Raw genomic sequence first — 21,054 nt, 5'->3', positions numbered from 1 at the left:
GTTCCACGTATGACAAGACAGTGACAATGACATTTGTACATTAGACAATACCGTTACATACAAAAGTGCAGACAATACAGACCCAGCAAGCCCCCGCCCCTCCCACCTATGCGGGTATAGGTGGAATGTGTTGGATGTGGGTGCAGGTGGAATGTATTGGATGAGGGTGCAGGTTGAATGTGTTTGATGCGGGTGCAGGTGGAATATGTTGGATGCGGGTGCAGGTTGAATGTTGTTGATGCGGGTGCAGGTGGAATATGCTGGATGTGGGTGCAGGTGGAATGCGTTGGATGCGGGTGCAGGTGGAATTTGCTGGATGCAGGTGCAGGTGGAATGTGTTGGATGAAGTTGCAGGTGGAATATATTGGATGCAGGTGGAATGTGCTGGATGAAGTTGCAGGTGGAATGTGCTGGATGCGGCTGCAGGTGGAATATGTTGAATGCGGGTGCTGGCACAATGTGTTGGATGCAGCTGCAGGTGGAATGTGTTGGATGCGGGTGCAGCTGGATGTGTTGGATGCGGGTACAGGTGGAGTGTGTTGGATGCGGGTGCAGGTGGAATGTGTTGGTAGCGGGTGCAGGTGGAATCTGTTGGATGCAGGTGCAGGTGGAATGTGTTGGATGCTGGTGCAGGTGGAAGGTGCTGGATGCGGGTGCAGGTGGAAGGTGCTGGATGTAGGTGCCAGTGGAATGTGTTGGTTGTGGGTGCAGGTGGAATGTGTTGGATAAAAGTGCAGGTGGAATGTGTTGGAAGCGGATGAAGCTGGAATGTGCTGGATGCAGGTCCTGGTGGAATGTATTGGATGCTGGTGCAGGAGGAATGTGTTGGTTGTGGGTGCAGGTGGATTGTGTTGGATAAAAGTGCAGGTGGAATGTATTAGATGAGGGTGCAGCTGGAATGTGCTGGATGCGGGTTCAGGTGAAATGTGTTGGATGCAGGTGCAGGTGGAATGTGTTGGATGCGTGTGCAGGGGGAACGTGTTGGATGTGGGTGCAGGTGGAATGTGTAGGATGCTGGAGCAGGTGGAATGTGTTGGATGCTGGAGCAGGTGGAATGTGTTGGATGCAGGTGCAGATGGAATGTATTGGATGAAGGTGCAGGTGGAATGTGCTGGATGTGGGTGCAGGTAGAATGTGCTTGATGCGGGTGCAGGTGGAATGTGCCGGATGAAGTTGCAGGTGGAATGCTTTGGATGCGGGTGCAGGTGGAATGTGTTGGATGCTGATGCAGGTGGAATTTGCTGGATGAAGGTGCAGGTGGAATGTGTAGGATGCTGGAGCAGGTGGAATGTGTTGATGCGGGTGCAGGTGGAATGTGCTGGTTACGGGTGCAGGTGGAATGTGTTGAATGCAGGTGTAGGTGGAAAGTGCTGGATGAAGGTGCTGCTGGGAAGTGTTGGATGCGGGTGCAGGTGGAATGTGTTGGATGCAGCTGCAGGTGGAACGTGTTGGATGCGGGTGCAGGTGGAATGTGCTGGATAAAAGTGCAGGTGGAATGTGCTGGATGCGGGTGCAGGTGGAATGTGTTGGATGCAGGTGCAGGTGGAATGTGTTGGATGCGAGTGCAGGTGGAATGTGCTGGGTGTGGGTGCAGGTGGAATGTGTTACATGCAGGTGGAATGTGTTGGATGTGAGTGCAGGTAGAATGTGATGAATGTGTGGGTGCAGGTGGAATGTGTTGAATGTGGGTGCAGGTGGAATGTGTTGGATGAAGTTGCAGGTGGAATGTGTTGGATTAAGTTGCAGGTGGAATGTGTTGGATGCTGGAGCAGGTGGAATGTGCTGGAGCAGGTGCAGGTGGAATGTGTTGAATGCAGGTGCAGGTGGAGTGTGTTGGATGCGGGTGCAGGTGGAATGTGTTGGATGTGGGTGCAGGTGGAATGTGTTGGATGTGGGTGAAGGTGGAATGTGCTGGAGCGGGTGCAGGTTGAATGTGTTGGATGCTGGTGTAAGTGGAAAGTGCTGGATGAAGGTGCTGCTGGGAAGTGTTGGATGCGGGTGCAGGTGGAAAGTGCTGGATGCAGGTGGAACGTGTTGGATGCGGCTGCAGGTGGAACGTGCTGGATGCGGGTGCAGGTGGAATGTGTTGAATGCAGGTGCAGGTGGAATGTGTTGGATGCGGTTGCAGGTGGACTGTGTTGGATGCGGGTGCAGCTGGAATGTGTTGGTTGTAGGTGCAGGTGGAATGTGTTGGATGCTGGTGCAGGTGGAATGTGTTGGATGCTGGTGCAGGTGGAATGTGTTGGATGCGGGTGCAGGTGGAATGTGTTGGATGTGGGTGCAGGTGGAATGTGTTGGATGTGGGTGAAGGTGGAATGTGCTGGATGTGGGTGCAGGTGGAATGTGCTGGAGCGGGTGCAGGTTGAATGTGTTGGATGCTGGTGTAGGTGGAAAGTGCTGGATGAAGGTGCTGCTGGGAAGTGTTGGATGCGGGTGCAGGTGGAAAGTGCTGGATGCAGGTGGAACGTGTTTGATGCGGCTGCAGGTGGAATGTGCTGGATGCGGGTGCAGGTGGAATGTGTTGAATGCAGGTGCAGGTGGAATGTGTTGGTTGCGGGTGCAGGTGGACTGTGTTGGATGCGGGTGCAGGTGGAATGTGCTGGATGAAGGTGCAGGTGGAATGTGCTGGGTGCGGGTGCAGGTGGAATGTGATGAATGTGGGTGCAGGTGGAATGTGTTGGATATGGGTGCAGATGGAATGTTTTGGATGTGGGTGCAGGTGGAATGTGTTGCATGTGGGTGCAGGTGGAATGTGTTGAATGTGGGTGCAGGTGGAATGTGTTGCATATGGTTGCAGGTGGAATGTGTTGAATGTGGGTGCAGGTAAAATATGCTGGAAGCAGGTGCAGGTGGAATGTGTTGCATGTGGGTGCAGGTGGAATGTGTTGCATGTGGGTGCAGGTGGAATGTGTTGCATATGGTTGCAGGTGGAATGTGTTGGATGTGGGTGCAGGTGGAATGTGATGAATGTGGGTGCAGATGGAATGTTTTGGATGTGGGTGCAGGTGGAATGTGTTGCATGTGGGTGCAGGTGGAATGTGTTGCATGTGGGTGCAGGTGGAATGTGTTGCATGTGGGTGCAGGTGGAATGTGTTGGATGTGGGTGCAGGTGGAATGTGCTGGAAGCAGGTGCAGGTGGAATGTGTTGGATGTGGGTGCAGGTGGAATGTGTTGCATGTGGGTGCAGGTGGAATGTGTTGCATGTGGGTGCAGGTGGAATGTGTTGCATGTGGGTGCAGGTGGAATGTGTTGGATGTGGATGCAGGTAAAATGTGCTGGAAGCAGGTGCAGGTGGAATGTGTTGGATGTGGATGCAGGTGGAATGTGTTGGATGTGGGTGCAGGTGGAATGTGTTGCATGTGGGTGCAGGTGGAATGTGTTGGATGTGGGTGCAGGTGGAATGTGTTGGATGTGGTTGCAGATGGAATGTTTTCGATGTGGGTGCAGGTGGAATGTGTTGGATGTGGGTGCAGGTGGAATGTGTTGGATGTGGGTGCAGGTGGAATGTGTTGGATGTGGGTGCAGGTGGAATGTGTTGAATGTGGGTGCAGGTGGAATGTGTTGGATGTGGGTGCAGGTGGAATGTGTTGGATGTGGGTGCAGGTGGAATGTGTTGGATGTGGGTGCAGGTGGAATGTGTTGGATGTGGTTGCAGATGGAATGTTTTCGATGTGGGTGCAGGTGGAATGTGTTGGATGTGGGTGCAGGTGGAATGTGTTGGATGTGGGTGCAGGTGGAATGTGTTGAATGTGGGTGCAGGTGGAATGTGTTGGATGTGGGTGCAGGTGGAATGTGTTGGATGTGGGTGCAGGTGGAATGTGTTGGATGTGGGGGCAGATGGAATGTTTTGGATGTGGGTGCAGGTGAAATGTGTTGCATGTGGGTGCAGGTGGAATGTGTTGCATGTGGGTGCAGGTGGAATGTGTTGGATGTGGGTGCAGGTGGAATGTGTTGCATGTGGGTGCAGGTAGAATGTGCTGGAAGCAGGTGCAGGTGGAATGTGATGAATGTGGGTGCAGGTGGAATGTGTTGGATTAAGTTGCAGGTGGAATGTGTTGGATGCTGGACCAGGTGGAATGTGCTGGAGCAGGTGCAGGTGGAATGTGTTGGATGTGGGTGCAGGTGGAATGTGCTTGAGCAGGTGCAGGTGGATTGTGTTGGACGCGGGTCTGCGTGGAATGTCCCAGATGAAGGTGCAGTGGAATGTGTTGGATGCGGGCGGAGGTGGAATGTGCTGAATGCGGGTGCAGGTGGAATGTGCTCGAAGAAGGTGCAGGTCGAATGTGTTGGATGCAGGTACAGATGGAATGTTTTGGATGCGGGTGCAGGTGGAATGTGCTGGATTCGGGTGGAGGTAGAATGTGTTGGATGAAGGTACAGGTGGAATGTGCTGGATGCGGGTGCAGGTGGAATGTGTTGGATGCTGGTGCAGGTGGAATGTGTTGGATGCTGGTGCAGGTGGAATGTGTTGGATTAAGTTGCAGGTGGAATGTGTTGGATGCTGGAGCAGGTGGAATGTGCTGGAGCAGGTGCAGGTGGAATGTGTTGAATGCAGGTGCAGGTGGAATGTGTTGGATTAAGTTGCAGGTGGAATGTGTTGGATGCTGGAGCAGGTGGAATGTGCTGGAGCAGGTGCAGGTGGAATGTGTTGAATGCTGGTGCAGGTGGAATGTGTTGGATTAAGTTGCAGGTGGAATGTGTTGGATGCTGGAGCAGGTGGAATGTGCTGGAGCAGGTGCAGGTGGAATGTGTTGAATGCAGGTGCAGGTGGAATGTGTTGGATGCGAGTGCAGGTGGACTGTGTTGGATGCGGGTGCAGGTGGAAGGTGTTGCATGCAGGTGGAATGTGTTAGATGTGGGTGCAGGTGGAATGTGTTGGATGTGGGTGCAGGTAGAATGTGTTGGATGTGGGTGCAGGTGGAATGTGCTGGATGTGGGTGCAGGTGGAATGTGTTGGATGTGGGTGCAGGTGGAATGTGTTGCATGTGGGTGCAGGTGGAATGTGTTGGATGTGGGTGCAGGTGGAATGTGTTGGATGTGGGTGCAGGTGGAATGTGTTGGATGTGGGGGCAGATGGAATGTTTTGGATGTGGGTGCATATTTTATTAAACAAATTACAAAACAGTTTACAAAAAACATTGACAGCTGTACACAAAAGACAGCAGTTTTACAAGGGAGAGGAGCAGCAAAGCTAGGCCCCAAACCCTACCGTTCAACGATTCTACAGGGAGAGGAGGACAAACCTCAAATGGATGTGGGTGCAGGTGGAATGTGTTGCATGTGGGTGCAGGTGGAATGTGTTGCATGTGGGTGCAGGTGGAATGTGTTGCATGTGGGTGCAGGTGGAATGTGTTGCATGTGGGTGCAGGTGGAATGTGTTGGATGTGGGTGCAGGTGGAATGTGTTGCATGTGGGTGCAGGTAGAATGTGCTGGAAGCAGGTGCAGGTGGAATGTGTTGGATGTGGGTGAAGGTGGAATGTGCTGGATGTGGGTGCAGGTGGAATGTGCTGGAGCGGGTGCAGGTTGAATGTGTTGGATGCTGGTGTAGGTGGAAAGTGCTGGATGAAGGTGCTGCTGGGAAGTGTTGGATGCGGGTGCAGGTGGAAAGTGCTGGATGCAGGTGGAACGTGTTGGATGCGGCTGCAGGTGGAATGTGCTGGATGCGGGTGCAGGTGGAATGTGTTGGATGCAGGTGCAGGTGGAATGTGTTGTATGCGGGTGCAGGTGGAATGTGCTGGATGCGGGTGCAGGTGGAATGTGCTGGATGCGGGTGCAGGTGGAATGTGCTGGATGCGGGTGCAGGTGGACTGTGTTGGATGCGGGTGCAGGTGGAAGGTGTTGCATGCAGGTGGAATGTGTTAGATGCGGGTGCAGGTGGAATGTGTTGGATGTGGGTGCAGGTGGAATGTGTTGGATGTGGGTGAAGGTGGAATGTGCTGGATGCGGGTGCAGGTGGAATGTGCTGGAGCGGGTGCAGGTTGAATGTGTTGGATGCTGGTGTGGGTGGAAAGTGCTGGATGAAGGTGCTGCTGGGAAGTGTTGGATGCGGGTGCAGGTGGAAAGTGCTGGATGCAGGTGGAACGTGTTGGATGCGGGTGCAGGTGGAATGTGCTGGATGAAGGTGCAGCTGGAATGTGTTGGATGCTGGTGCAGGTGGAATGTGTTGGATGCTGGTGCAGGTGGAATGTGTTGGATGCGGGTGCAGGTGGAATGTGTTGGATGCGGGTGCAGGTGGAATGTGGTTGCAGGTAGAATGTGTTGGATGTGGGTGCAGGTGGAATGTGTTGAATGTGGGTGCAGGTGGAATGTGATGAATGTGGGTGCAGGTGGAATGTGTTGGATATGGGTGCAGATGGAATGTTTTGGATGTGGTTGCAGGTGGAATGTGTTAGATGCAGGTGCAGGTGGAATGTGTTGGATGAAGGTGCAGGTGGAATGTGTTGGATGTAGGTGCAGGAGGAATGTGTTGGATGTAGATGTAGGTGGAATGTGTTAGATGCAAGTGCACATGGAATGTGTTGGATGAAGGTGCCGGTGGAATGTGCTGGATGTGGGTGCAGCTGGAATGTGTTGGATGCAGGTGCAGGTGGAACGTATTGGATGACTGTGCAGGTGGAATGTGTTGGATGCGGGTACAGGTGGAATATGTTGGATGCAGGTGTACGTTGAATGTATGTGCACGTGGAATGAGTTGGGTACTGGTGGAATATTTTGGATGCGGGTGCAGGTGGAATGTGTTGGATTCGGCTGGAGGTGGAATGTGTTGGTTGCTGGTGCAGGTGAAATGTGTTGGATGCGGGTGCAGGTGGAATGTGTTGGATGCAGGTGCAGGTGGAATGTGTTGGATGGGGCTGCAGGTGGAATGTGCTGGATGCGGGTGCAGGTGGAATGTGTTGAATGTGGGTGCAGGTGGAATGTGTTGGATGCAGGTGCAGGTGGAACGTATTGGATGACTGTGCAGGTGGAATGTGTTGGATGCAGATGCAGGTGGAATGTGTTGGATGCAGCTGCAGGTGGAATGAGTTGGATGCGGATGCACGTTGAATGTGTTGGATGAAGATAGAATGTGCTGGATGTGTGTGCAGGTGGAATGGTTGGTTGCAGGTGCAGGTGGAATGTGCTGGATGTGGGTGCAGGTGGAATGTGTTGTGTATGGGTGCAGATGGAATGTGTTGGTTTGGGGTGCAGGTGGAATGTGTTGGAAGCGGGTGTACGTTGAATGTGTTGGATGTTGGTGCAGGTGGAATGTGTTGGATGCGGGTGCAGGTGGAATGTGCTGGATGTGGGTGCAGGTGGAATGTGTTGTGTATGGGTGCAGATGGAATGTGTTGGAAGCAGGTGTACGTTGAATGTGTTGGATGTAAGTGCAGGTGGAATGGGTTGGATGCAGGTGCAGGTGGAATGTGTTGGAGGCGGGTGCAGGTGGAATGTGTTGGATGAAGTTGCAGCTGGAATGTGTTGGATGCGGGTGTACGTTGAATGTTTTGGATGTAGGTGCACGTGGAATGGGTTGGATACGGGTGCAGGTGGAATGTGTCGGATGTGGGTGGAGGTGTAATGTGTTGGATGTAGGTGCAGGTGGAATGTGTTGGATGTGGGTGCAGGTGGAATGTGTTGGTTGCGGGTGCAGGTGGAATGTGTTAAATGGAGGTCCAGGTGGAATGTGCCTGATGTGGGTGCAGGTGGATTGTGTTGGATGCGGGTGAACGTTGAATGTATTGGATGCAGGTGCAGATGGAATGTATTGGATGACGGTGCAGGTGGAATGTGTTGGATGCAGATGCAGTGGGAAGGTGTTGGATGCAGGTGCAGGTGAAATGTGCTGAATGAGGGTGCAGGTGGAATGTGTTGGATGCAGGAGCAGGTGGAATGTGTTGAATGTGGGTGCAGGTGGAATGTATTAGATGACTGTGCAGGAGGAATGTATTGGATGAAGGTGCAGGTGAAATGTGTTGGTTGCAGATGCAGATGGAATGTGCTGGATGTGGGTGCAGGTGGAATGTGCTGGTGCAGGTGGAATGTGTTGGATGCTGGTGCAGGTGGAATGTGCCGGAAGTGGGCGCAGTTGGAATGAGTTGGATGCAGACGCAGGTGGAATGTGTTGGATGTGGGTGCACGTTGAATGTGTTGGATGTAGGTTCAGGTGGAATAGGTTGGATGCGGGTGCAGGTGGAATGTGTTGGAGGCAGGTGCAGGTTGACTCTCTTGGATGCGGGTGCAGGTGGAATGTGTTGGATGCGGGTGCAGGTGGAATGTGCTGGATGTGGGTGCAGGTGGAATGTGCTGGATGTGGGTGCAGGAGGAATGTGTTGGATGTGGGTGCAGGTGGAATGTATTAGATGACTGTGCAGGAGGAATGTATTGGATGAAGGTGCAGGTGAAATGTGTTGGTTGCAGATGCAGATGGAATGTGCTGGATGTGGGTGCAGGTGGAATGTGCTGGTGCAGGTGGAATGTGTTGGATGCTGGTGCAGGTGGAATGTGCCGGAAGTGGGCGCAGTTGGAATGAGTTGGATGCAGACGCAGGTGGAATGTGTTGGATGTGGGTGCACGTTGAATGTGTTGGATGTAGGTTCAGGTGGAATAGGTTGGATGCGGGTGCAGGTGGAATGTGTTGGAGGCAGGTGCAGGTTGACTCTCTTGGATGCGGGTGCAGGTGGAATGTGTTGGATGCGGGTGCAGGTGGAATGTGCTGGATGTGGGTGCAGGTGGAATGTGCTGGATGTGGGTGCAGGAGGAATGTGTTGGATGTGGGTGCAGGTGGAATGTGTTGGATGCATGTGCAGGTGGAATGTGTTGGATGAAGGTGCAGGTGAAGTCCGTTGGATGCAGATGCAGGTGGAATGTGCTGGATGTGGGTGCAGTTGGAATGTGTTGGATGTGGGTGCAGGTGGAATGTGTTGGAGGCGGGTGCAGTTGGAATGTGTTGGTTGCGGGTGCAGGTGGAATGTGTTGGGTGTGCGTGCAGATGGAATGTGTTGAATGGAGGTCCAGGTGGAATGTGCCTGATATGGGTGCAGGTGGATTGTGTTGGATGCGGGTGCAGGTGGATTGTGTTGGATGCGGGTGCAGGTGGATTGTGTTGGATGCGGGTGTAGGTGGAATGTGTTGGATGCGGGTGAACGTTGAATGTATTGGATGCAGGTGCAGATGGAATGTATTGGATGACTGTGCAGGTGGAATGTGTTGGATGCAGATGCAGGTGGAATGTGTTGGATGCAGCTGCAGGTGGAATGAGTTGGATGCGGATGCACGTTGAATGTGTTGGATGAAGATAGAATGTGCTGGATGTGTGTGCAGGTGGAATGTGTTGGATGCAGGTGCAGATGGAATGTATTGGATGACTGTGCAGGTGGAATGTGTTGGATGCAGATGCAGGTGGAATGTGTTGGATGCAGCTGCAGGTGGAATGAGTTGGATGCGGATGCACGTTGAATGTGTTGGATGAAGATAGAATGTGCTGGATGTGTGTGCAGGTGGAATGGTTGGTTGCAGGTGCAGGTGGAATGTGTTGTGTATGGGTGCAGATGGAATGTGTTGGTTTGGGGTGCAGGTGGAATGTGTTGGAAGCGGGTGTACGTTGAATGTGTTGGATGTTGGTGCAGGTGGAATGTGTTGGATGCGGGTGCAGGTGGAATGTGCTGGATGTGGGTGCAGGTGGAATGTGTTGTGTATGGGTGCAGATGGAATGTGTTGGAAGCAGGTGTACGTTGAATGTGTTGGATGTAAGTGCAGGTGGAATGGGTTGGATGCAGGTGCAGGTGGAATGTGTTGGAGGCGGGTGCAGGTGGAATGTGTTGGATGAAGTTGCAGCTGGAATGTGTTGGATGCGGGTGTACGTTGAATGTTTTGGATGTAGGTGCACGTGGAATGGGTTGGATATGGGTGCAGGTGGAATGTGTCGGATGTGGGTGGAGGTGTAATGTGTTGGATGTATGTGCAGGTGGAATGTGTTGGAGGCGGGTGCAGTTGGAATGTGTTGGATGTGGGTGCAGGTGAAATGTATTAGATGACTGTGCAGGAGGAATGTATTGGATGAAGGTGCAGGTGAAATGTGTTGGTTGCAGATGCAGATGGAATGTGCTGGATGTGGGTGCAGGTGGAATGTGCTGGTGCAGGTGGAATGTGTTGGATGCTGGTGCAGGTGGAATGTGCCGGAAGTGGGCGCAGTTGGAATGAGTTGGATGCAGACGCAGGTGGAATGTGTTGGATGTGGGTGCACGTTGAATGTATTGGATGAAGGTGCAGGTGGAATGTGTTAGATGCAGGTGCAGGTGGAATGTGTTGGATGAAGGTGCAGGTGGAATGTGTTAGAGGCAGGTGCAGATGGAATGTGTTGGATACGGTTGCAGGTGGAATGTGTTGGATGAGGGTGCAGGTGGAATGTGTTGGATGTAGGTGCAGGTGGAATGTGTTGGATACGGTTGCAGGTGGAATGTGTTGGATGTAGGTTCAGGTGGAATAGGTTGGATGCGGGTGCAGGTGGAATGTGTTGGAGGCAGGTGCAGGTTGACTCTCTTGGATGCGGGTGCAGGTGGAATGTGTTGGATGCGGGTGCAGGTAGAATGTGCTGGATGTGGGTGCAGGAGGAATGTGTTGGGTTGGGGTGCAGGTGTAATGTGTTGTATGCAGGTGCAGGTGGTATGTATTGGATGACGGTGCAGGTGGAATGTGCTGGATGTGGGTGCAGGTGGAATGTGTTGGATGCGTGTGCAGGTGGAATGTGTTGGAGGAAGGTGCAGGTGAAGTCCGTTGGATGCAGATGCAGGTGGAGTGTGCTGGATGTGGGTGCAGTTGGAATGTGTTGGATGTGGGTGCAGGTGGAATGTGTTGGATGTGGGTGCAGGTGGAATGTGTTGGAGGCGGGTGCAGTTGGAATGTGTTGGTTGCGGGTGCAGGTGGAATGTGTTGGGTGTGCGTGCAGATGGAATGTGTTGAATGGAGGTCCAGGTGGAATGTGCCTGATATGGGTGCAGGTGGATTGTGTTGGATGCGGGTGCAGGTGGATTGTGTTGGATGCGGGTGCAGGTGGATTGTGTTGGATGCGGGTGTAGGTGGAATGTGTTGGATGCAGGTGAACGTTGAATGTATTGGATGCAGGTGCAGATGGAATGTATTGGATGACGGTGCAGGTGGAAGGTGTTGGATGCAGATGCAGGGGGAAGGTGTTCGATGCAGATGCAGTTGGAATGTGTTGGATGCAGGTGCAGGTGGATGTGTTGGATGTGGGTGCAGGTGAAATGTGCTGAATGAGGGTGCAGGTGGAATGTGTTGGAGGCAGGTGCAGGTTGACTCTCTTGGATGCGGGTACAGGTGGAATGTGTTGGATGTGGGTGCAGGTAGAATGTGCTGGATGTGGGTGCAGGTGGAATGTGCTGGATGTGGGTGCAGGTGGAATGTGCTGGATGTGGGTGCAGGTGGAATGTGCTGGATGTGGGTGCAGCAGGAATGTGTTGGATTGGGGTGCAGGTGGAATGTGTTGGATGTGGGTGCTGGTGGAATGTGTTGGATGCTGGTGCAGGTGGAATGTGCCGGAAGTGGGCGCAGTTGGAATGTGTTGGATGAAGGTGCAGGTGGAATGTGTTGGATGCAGGTGCAGGTGGAATGTGTTGGATGAAGGTGCAGGTGGAATGTGTTGGATACGGGTGAACGTTGAATGTGTTGGATGTAGGTGCAGGTGGAATAGGTTGGATGCGGGTGCAGGTGGAATGTGTTGGAGGCAGGTGCAGGTTGACTCTCTTGGATGCGGGTGCAGGTGGAATGTGTTGGATGTGGGTGCAGGTGGAATGTGTTGGATGTGGGTGCAGGTGGAATGTGCTGGATGTGGGCGCAGGAGGAATGTGTTGGATGTGGGTGCAGGTGGAATGTGTTGGATGTGGGTGCAGGTGGAATGTGCTGGATGTGGGCGCAGGAGGAATGTGTTGGATGCGGGTGCAGGTGGAATGTGTTGGATGCGGGTGCAGGTGGAATGTGTTGGATGCGGGTGCAGGTGGAATGTGTTGGATGCGGGTGCAGGTGGAATGTGTTGGATGCGGGTGCAGGTGGAATGTGTTGGATGCGGGCGCAGGAGGAATGTGTTGGATGCGGGCGCAGGAGGAATGTGTTGGATGCGGGTGCAGGTGGAATGTGTTGGATGTGGGTGCAGGTGGAATGTGTTGGATGCGGGTGCAGGAGGAATGTGTTGGATGCGGGTGCAGGTGGAATGTGTTGGATGCGGGTGCAGGTGGAATGTGTTGGATGTGGGCGCAGGAGGAATGTGCTGGATGTGGGCGCAGGAGGAATGTGCTGGATGTGGGCGCAGGAGGAATGTGTTGGATGCGGGTGCAGGTGGAATGTGTTGGATGTGGGTGCAGGTGGAATGTGTTGGATGCGGGTGCAGGAGGAATGTGTTGGATGCGGGTACAGGTGGAATGTGTTGGATGCGGGTGCAGGTGGAATGTGTTGGATGCGGGTGCAGGTAGAATGTGCTGGATGTGGGCGCAGGAGGAATGTGCTGGATGTGGGCGCAGGAGGAATGTGTTGGATGCGGGTGCAGGTGGAATGTGTTGGATGCGGGTGCAGGTGGAATGTGTTGGATGCAGATGCAGGTGGAATGTGTTGGATGGAGATGCAGGTGGAATGTGTTGGATGTGGGTGCAGGTGGAATGTGCTGGATGGCGTGATCATAAGAAAGATCAACGCAGCAACCTTTCAAAGATCCTACCTGAAACATTGACTCCCCTTCTTCTCTGATGCTGTTTGACCTGCTGTGGTTTTTCCAGCTCCACTTTGTATCCACTCTGAGTCTCCAGTATCCGGAGTTCTCACTATCTCCATAAAGCCCAATATTCCATTACCTTTTTGAGCACTCTCTCTACCAGTTCATAATCTTATGACATTTCCCCAAGCGTCATACAGATGTACAGCACGGAAACAGACCCTTCAGTCCAACCCGTCCATGCCAACCAGATATCCCAACCCCATCTAATCCCACCTGCCAGCACCCGGCCCATATCCCTCTAAACCCTTCCTATTCATATACCCATCCAGATGCTTTTTAAATGTTGCAATTGTACCAGCCTCCACCACTTCCTCTAGCAGCTCATTCCATACACATACCACCCTCTGAGTGAAAAAGTTGCTGATTAGCTCTCTTTTATATCTTTCCCCACTCACTCTAAACCTACACCCTCTAATTCTCTCCCAGCCCAGGGAAAAGACTTTCCCCTCATGATTTTATTAACCTCTATCAGGTCACCCCTCAGCCTCCGACGCTCCAGGGAAAACAGCTAGTTGTTGTTTCAGTTGAAAATTGCACACAGTAGATGGGTCACCTGAGTCCCCTGTGATACAATCGGCTTTGGTATTCACACTATGTTCCAAGAACATTGTCTGTATACATTGCATGATACACTCATATCTTTATGGCTTAGTATAGAGGGTAGAGGCAGGTTGTGCACAGGCATTGTCCAGGGCCGCAGGTAAGACTTAACCTGTATCTGACTCAAATGATTTGTCCCTAAGGAATACCAGCTAGGATTTATATGTCTTTAACCCAGCATAGTGTACTAAACAAACAAGCTGTATGGAAACACAGACACTATGTGCTGAGATATCTGTAATAAATTTCCAACAAAGTGCTCCTATCAAGGAATTCTGGCAGCATATCCCGGAGAATTGGAATGGAGTTTCCACTGCATATCTCAAGGAGCTTGCATGGAAATTCTGGCAAAGCACTGACTGGAACTTTGATGGAAACATTAAATGGAGACCACAGGGATTGCGATGTGAAAAGATTCCATCGTCTGTTAACATTCCCTCAACTCTCATACTTTTCATCTTAACAACATGAGGCTTTAAAAATCAAATGGCATTTCTTAATAATTGTGATGAAAGATTTCTTTATAGATTGGGTTAAATAATTAGTCAGCAGCTGGAGACGATTGGAACATGAATTTAAACTGGGTGCTGTCCTTATACTGAAAATTCCATGAGGATTGCACATAAATCGTGGTCAAATTAGACATTTACTGTCAGATTTGTTCTGTAACTGTAACTGTCCTGAGGGAAGACTGTCCCAGGCTCCAGGCTTTGGAGAAACCCAACACTGGAGTCAAAGTTGAGGTCAGGGCACCTTTGAATAAGTCAAAGTGGCAACATGTGACCTTTCTGTTTTGTTTGAAGATCAGTTTGAAAGTGGGAAGGCATCAAAGACACACCGAGTAACTAACCCCTAGGGGTGGGGGAGGGGGGTCCCTGAACAGTGTGATATACCCCCTGGGGAGGGGTGTCCCTGGGAAGTATGATTTACCCCTGGGGGGGTCCTTGACAGTGATTTACCCTGGGGTGGGGGAGGGGGGTCCCTGTACAGTGTGATTTACTCCCTGGACAGGGGGGTCTCTGACCAGTGTGATTTACCCCCCAGGGGGAGGGGAGTCCCTGTACAGTGTGATTTACCCCCTGGACAGGGGGGTCCCTGAACAGTGTGATTTACCTCCCCAGGGGAAGAGGAGGCCCTGTATAGTGTGATTTACCCCCAGGAGGAGGGGGGGGGGGGTCCCTGAACAGTATGATTTACTCCCACTCCCCGGGGAAGGGGGGGGGGTCCCTGTACAGTGTGATTTACCTGGAGCCCAGTAATCCTACCCACACTCTCCTGGGGTGGGGGTAGGGATGGGGGCAGGCTCTGGCTGTGGCCCTCAGTTTGCTCTGAACCTGGGAAAGATCTCAGTGGATGGGCTTTCTCACCGACTGATGAAAAGAAAAGAAGAAATCACATTTCATGAACGATCCTGGGTCATCTCAAGAGCAGAGAGCCTCTAATCACCATAGGAAAGACAGAAATCAATTTGCACACAACAAGTTCCATTATCCAAGTAGTAATAATCAGGGAATCTACTTTTGTGATTTTTTTTAAGATTATTTCACAAGCATCACTGCCTGGGCCAGCATTCACTGCCCATCTTTAACTGGCCCTTGAGAAAGTGATGGCGAGCCACATTCCTGAAAGCTACTGTCTAATAATTGAACAACCGCCCCTTGATATTCAACAGCATTACCATCACTGAATCTCCCACGATCAGTACCCTGTGGGTTATCATTGATCAGAAACTCAGTTGGACTCACCATGAAAATACAGTGGCCACAAGAGAAGGTCAGGGGCTAGGAATCCTGCAGTGAATAAATTACCTCCTGACTCCCCAAAGCCTGTCCACCATCTACAAGGCACAACTCAGGAAAGTGATGGAATACTTTCTGGATGGGTGCTGCTCCAGCAACACTCAACGTTCAAGACACCATCCAGGACAAAGCAGCCCAACTGATTGGCACCAAATCCACAAACATCCACTAACTCCACCACCGATGGTCTGTAGCAGCAGTATGTACCATCTACAAGATGCAGTGCAGAAATTCACCAAAGATCCTTAGATTGCACCTTCCAAACACAAGACCACTTCCAAAACACAAGATGAACAGGAGTAGCAAATACATGGGAACACCAGCCTCCAAGCCATTCACCATCCTGACTTGGAATTATATCACCGTTCCTTCACTGTCACTGGATCAAAGTCCTGGCATTCCTCTGCCAATGGTATTGTGGGTCAACCTACAGCACATGGACTGCAGTGGTTCAAGAAGGCAGCTCACCACCACATTCTCCAAGACAAAGTTAAAAATCACACAACACCGCGTTAGAGTTTATTTGGTTTATTTGGAAGTACAAGCTTTCAGAGCACTGTTCCTTTGTCAGGTAGCTGGCTATATATATTTCCAAGTCAGAATGGTGAATTCCTTGGACAGGAGCTTGGTTCTGGCATTTCTGTGCCAGGAGGAACTGCCCTGCTTTCCTTTGAGATGGGCACGTGGCATCTTTTGCAACTACCTAAGAGGGTTGATGGGCGTCTGTTTAAAATCCCAATCAAAGTCCGACACCCCAGACAGTGCAGCTGTCACTGTTACGTTGGAGAAGCAGGCTGGGGCTGTATTTTTTATTTTATAATGGGTCTTCAGTCAAAAGCGTGGTATTTGTTGCCCATTGCTTGTATGCTCATATTGAAAGAAGTGCAAAGGACATTATCATATTGTCAGGTGCTCCTAGATTCTCACTTCATGAGCACTTTGATTAATGATGGCACCAAAGGTGGATTTAGAGATGAGAAATGGATGGGCTTGTTGGACACTTGCTCTCTCCAAAGCCTCTCATGCTGTTCTCTCGGTTTCCTTGCAGCTTCAGAATCTGGGACCTTTCACTGTTGGCCATTTGCTGGTCAAAGTGACCATCCCGACACTAACTAAAGGGAGCAATCTTCTCCTGGTCCTGACTAACAGCTCCAGCAGCCCGGTGAGTACAGAGAACTGCATTACTGCTGAGCTAAATGAGTGACAGTCTGTCAATGACAGGGTGACACTCTCTCTACCAGGGTGATTCCACTAATGCCATTCCAATTACTGATGGTAACACTCCCTTTCAATGTTTGGGATGCTGTTGGTAATTCAATGAGAGGACAAGTAGACTTCCCAATGGTGAGTTTCACTCTTCGAGAAAGGGACTGACATGGACTTGATGTTTACAGCAGAGAAAGAGGCCATCAGAATCGCAGAAGTGTTACAGCACAGGAGGAGGCCATTTGGCCCATTGTGCCTGCATTGACTCATTAAATAAGTGTTGTTATCTCATGCTAATCTCCTCCTTTCTCCGGATACTCTTGCACACTTGTTTCCAAGTAATTATCTGACACTCTCCTGAATGCCGCAAGTGAACAATCAGTCCATACCAGTGACGTTCCCTCTTCATGAGACTGGTGTTGATGGTAAGACTTCTTTCTATGAGAAAAGTCTCTGTGAAGGATTTTCTGATGATATTATTCCACTTAAATGTGATGTGTTTTACATTTTATCTGTGTGAACCCTGCAGTAAATATTAACAAACACTCATATGTGTTGTGTTAATGTTTGTCCTCCTTTTTCTCATCAATTCTGCTCCTTATATTCCTGGCAGGGCTGACTGGGAGCGGTACACTGACCAATATTTCAATCTGGGCAGTGAGCGTCATCATCATCATAGAAAAGTGTGGTGCTGGAAAAGCACAGCAGGTCAGGCAGCATCCGAGGAGCAGGACTGTCAACATTACAGGCATCAGTCCTTCATATGCTCAAAACATTGACTCTCCTGCTCCTCAGATACTGCTTGACCTGCTGTGCTTTTCCAGTGCCACATTTTTTGACTCTGACTCTCCAGCATCTGCAGTCCTCCTAGTGAGTGTCATCAAGCCATTCAACCACCGAGGCATCACATTCTCCCAATCCCATTCTCAACTGACATCCATTCACCCAACTGAGTCACCAGTTAGTGATCAGCAGGACCCACTCCCCTAACCGAGTCTGGTGGAAACTGTTTGAACTGGATGCTGCAGATTGGTCCTGCCTTTACACTTGCTGTTCAAACTTTGCCCAGAATGGGGCACTGTAGTGGTTCTGTGTGAACCGGCTTCAGACATTGCCATTGAAAACAAGAAATGCTGGAAATCACAACAGGTCAGACAGCATCCATGGAGAGAGGGCAAACTAAGGTTTTGAGTCTAGATGACTCTTCATCAGAGCTGACATGAAGTTTGTCCGGGGGGGGGGGGGGGGGGGGGGGTAGTCAATGTGCAATAGATGGGGGAGGATGGATGGCGGTGGTGGGGTGCAGAGTGCTGCTGGTGAAAAGATGTTGATAGTTCAGGTTAAGTGATTGGAATGTGAGAATGTCAGAGCAATGGGGTGCCTAACGGCCAGACTGGAAACAGAACAGTCCCACTGGGATGGGGGAGGGTCGGGAGGACATGGTGACAGAAAAATATAACAAATAAAGCTTAAAGAAAGGGAAGAAATGGGAGTGAGTTCACAATTTGAAGGTGTTGAGCTCAATATTAAGTCCAGAATATGGCAATTTCAAGGAGGGGAGCATAATTTTAAGGTGATTGTAGGAAGGTTTATGGGAGATGTCAGAGGTAGGTTCTGACAGAGGTAGGTTCTGATGTCAGAGAGTGATAGGTACCTGGAATGCACTGACAGCAGTGGTAGTGGAGTCAGATACATTAGGGACATTTAAGCAACTCTTGGAAAGGTACATTGATGATAATAAAATTAAGAGTATGTAGGTTAGTTTGATCTTAGAGTAGGATGAAAGGTTGGCACAGCACAGAGGGCCGAAGGGCCTAGACTGTTCTACATACTATGTTTCTAAGGCTGGAAAGTGCCTAGTCTGAAGATGAGATGTTGTTCCTCCAGTTTGCGCTGTGATTCACTGGAACACTACAGCATGGCAAGTACAGATATGTGGGTATGATGCTGTGTTAAAATGACCAGCTACGGGAAGGTCAGGATTATGCTTGCGCACGGACTGCAGGTGATCTGCAAAGCGGTCACTCAGTCTGCATTTGGTTTCTCCGATGTTGAGTAGGCCTCGGTGGGTGCAGCTGTATTCACTTGTTTACTTGGAGTTGTAGAGTTTTACGGCACAGAAATGGCCTTTCGGCCTATCGTGTCTGTACTGCTGTAAAGCTCTGGTGCTTCGGGTGCTATTTAAATGTAGTGAAGGCTCCTGCCTCTACCATCTTTGCAGGCAGGAGGTTCCAGATATCCACTAGCCTGTGGGTGAAAAAGATTCTTCCTTAAATCTCCTAAAATCCGTTCATGTTTTACCTCAAATCTATGCCCTCTGGTTATTGTGCCCTCTATTAAGCTAAAAACTTGCTTCCTCTCTGTAATTTTGCCCACCTCAACCAGCCTTGTCTGGTGTAAGAAAACACTGCAGTAACATCCTTCCCCTTTTGGCTTCTGCACAGTTCGCACCTGGTACCCATTGTCCACCTTTGTGGTTTTTTTTCCCGCTATTACAAACACCTCTGTACAACCACAAAATAATTCCACTCATGTCCTCCCAGCCTCTTAACCAACCTGCTCAATAGTCAGTCTCTCTCCAACCTGAATGATTTCACCTGGACACTTATAACAAATCTGGGTAATGTTATTATGACAATGGTGTTTTGGTCCTCACACTCCTGTGTCTATTTACCTTGTTGCTGTGTTCGATGATTTGCAGCAAGATGGGATCCAGTGCACTTTGACCGGTCATGTGGCTCAGCAGCAGTGGCTCCCTCCCAGAGGACAAGCTGTCACAGAGGATCTGAGGACTTACGAGAAACTGGTAAGGAGGCATTGTTGTTCTGGAAAATACAAACTTTAATGTGAAAACGAAACTGTTTGAAGTCAGAGTCTTTGATCTCAGCTAAGGACTTTCATCTATTTATAAAAAGGAAAATGCTGTAAACCATTTATTTCAAATCCTTCTGTTGTTTATTTCCCATGTTCAGGTTATTCTACACTCACTGTAAATAATTGCTCCCCCCCTCCTCCTCTGGAGTCACTGACTCTAAGCAACTGTCCCTCCAAGTGGTCACGCCACATGCCTGTTATCCTGCGTGTCAAGCACCATACAGCCTCTCACACACACATAGCCCAAGTGACAAGGGTCAGGAGTGGGTGTGCTGACGAACATCCCACCCATGGGTGCTGAGGCCAGTTGGAGCGTGTCCCATTCACACTCTCAATGGGGAACAGTTCTGATTAAAACCAGAAGCCAACAGACAGCAGCAGAATGTAGCTCAGTGCATGAGATTTCACTGTGAGATATTCTGTCTGCTAACCCTCCTGTGAAGCCATGATGAAGGTAGCTGATGAAGGAGCAGCGCTCCAAAAGCTAGTGCTTCCAAATAAACCTGTTGGACTACAACCTGGTGTTATGTGATTTTTAACTTTTTCCTGTGAAGAACCGTGTGTGCTTTGTGACATTAATGGTGCTATATAAATTAAATTGGTGATTGTTTGGATTGCCTAATGCATTCAAGCGGAATTCTTCTCTCCAACTTGTTAACACTGATAATAATCCAGATCAAATATTATCCCACAGGACACTTAGAACTATAATGGAATAGGGGTTTCCCACCAGCCAGTAACATCCCTTTCCGATTTATCGGCCCCACTTTCTAACCATTTTCTTCGCCTGTTTCATGAAGTCACATTGTCAGGATATGGGGGTCACTCATGTCATGCTGAGATGAGGAGACAATCTTCATTCAGAAGGTTGTGGACATTTGCAATGCTGTATCCCGCAGGGCTGCGGGTGGTCCGTTATTAAATAACTTTAAGGCTGAAATCAACTGATATTTGGTCTTTCAGCAAGTAGATGGGAGAGTGACCTTGAAAAAAAATTGTTCGTAATCACACTTTCTAAAACATTTATTCTTCCATGGAATGTGGGTGTCGCTGTCTGGGCCAGCACCTATTGCCCCGAGACTGACTGGCTTTGCCATTGTCATTTCAGAGGGCAATTAAGAGTCAACCACATTGCACCTATATTCACATGTAGGCCAGACCAGATAAGGTCAAGAGATAAAACAACTGCAGGTGCTGGAAATCTGAAACAGGCACTGAAATTGCTGGAGAAACTCAGCAGGTCTGACAGCCCTTTGTTGAGAGTCGTAGAGATGTACAGCACGGAAACAGACTCTTTGGTCCAACTCGTCCATCCTGACCAGATATCCTAAATTAATCTAGTCCCATTAGCCAGCATTTCGCCCACATCCCTTTTAACCCCTTCCAGCCCTTTTTTGGTTCACTCATGGGATGTGGGTATCACTGGCTGGGCCAGCATTTACTGTCCGACTCTAGTTGCCCTTGAGAAGGTGGTGATTGGCTCCCTTCTTGAGCTGCTACAGTCCACCTGCTGTAAGTTGACCCACAGTGCTCTTAGAAAGGGAATTCCAGGATTTTGACCTAGCCACAGTGAGGGAACGATGATATATTTCCAAGTCAGGATGGTGAGCGACTTGGAGGGGAATTTACAGGGGATGCTGTTCCCATGTAATATACCCTTGTCCTTCTAGGTGGAAGTGTTTGTGGTTTGGAAGGTGTTATCTGAGGAGCTTTGGTGAACTCCTGCAGTCCACCTTATCGATAGTACACACTACTGCTACTGAGGGTCAGTGCTGGAGGCAGGGTGTTTGTTGTGACCATTCTTCAAGAATGGT

General features: G+C 50.2%; 1 protein-coding gene across 2 annotated transcripts in view; it reads left to right on the top strand.

Moving 5' to 3' along the window:
- Window positions 1–21,054, top strand: part of LOC122540838 (integrin alpha-11-like) — a 179,738-nt gene that overhangs the window by 135,524 nt on the left and 23,160 nt on the right. For both annotated transcript variants that reach the window (XR_015753800.1, XM_087981311.1), the window contains exons 25-26: window positions 16,209–16,322; window positions 19,068–19,172. Coding sequence is in view for 1 of the 2 variants with exons in the window: in XM_087981311.1 (XP_087837437.1) it covers window positions 16,209–16,322; window positions 19,068–19,172 (219 nt within the window). In the remaining variant the exon portion in view is untranslated. The remainder of the gene's footprint in view (window positions 1–16,208; window positions 16,323–19,067; window positions 19,173–21,054) is intronic.

The sequence above is a fragment of the Chiloscyllium plagiosum genome, unplaced genomic scaffold, assembly GCF_037043375.1.
Source record: "Chiloscyllium plagiosum isolate Xiang-an unplaced genomic scaffold, Cpla_swu_hap1 HiC_scaffold_39, whole genome shotgun sequence".
Classification (NCBI taxonomy): domain Eukaryota; kingdom Metazoa; phylum Chordata; class Chondrichthyes; order Orectolobiformes; family Hemiscylliidae; genus Chiloscyllium; species Chiloscyllium plagiosum.
The sequence above is the reverse complement of the archived record's forward strand: the minus strand, read 5'-3'. Positions and strand labels throughout refer to the sequence as shown.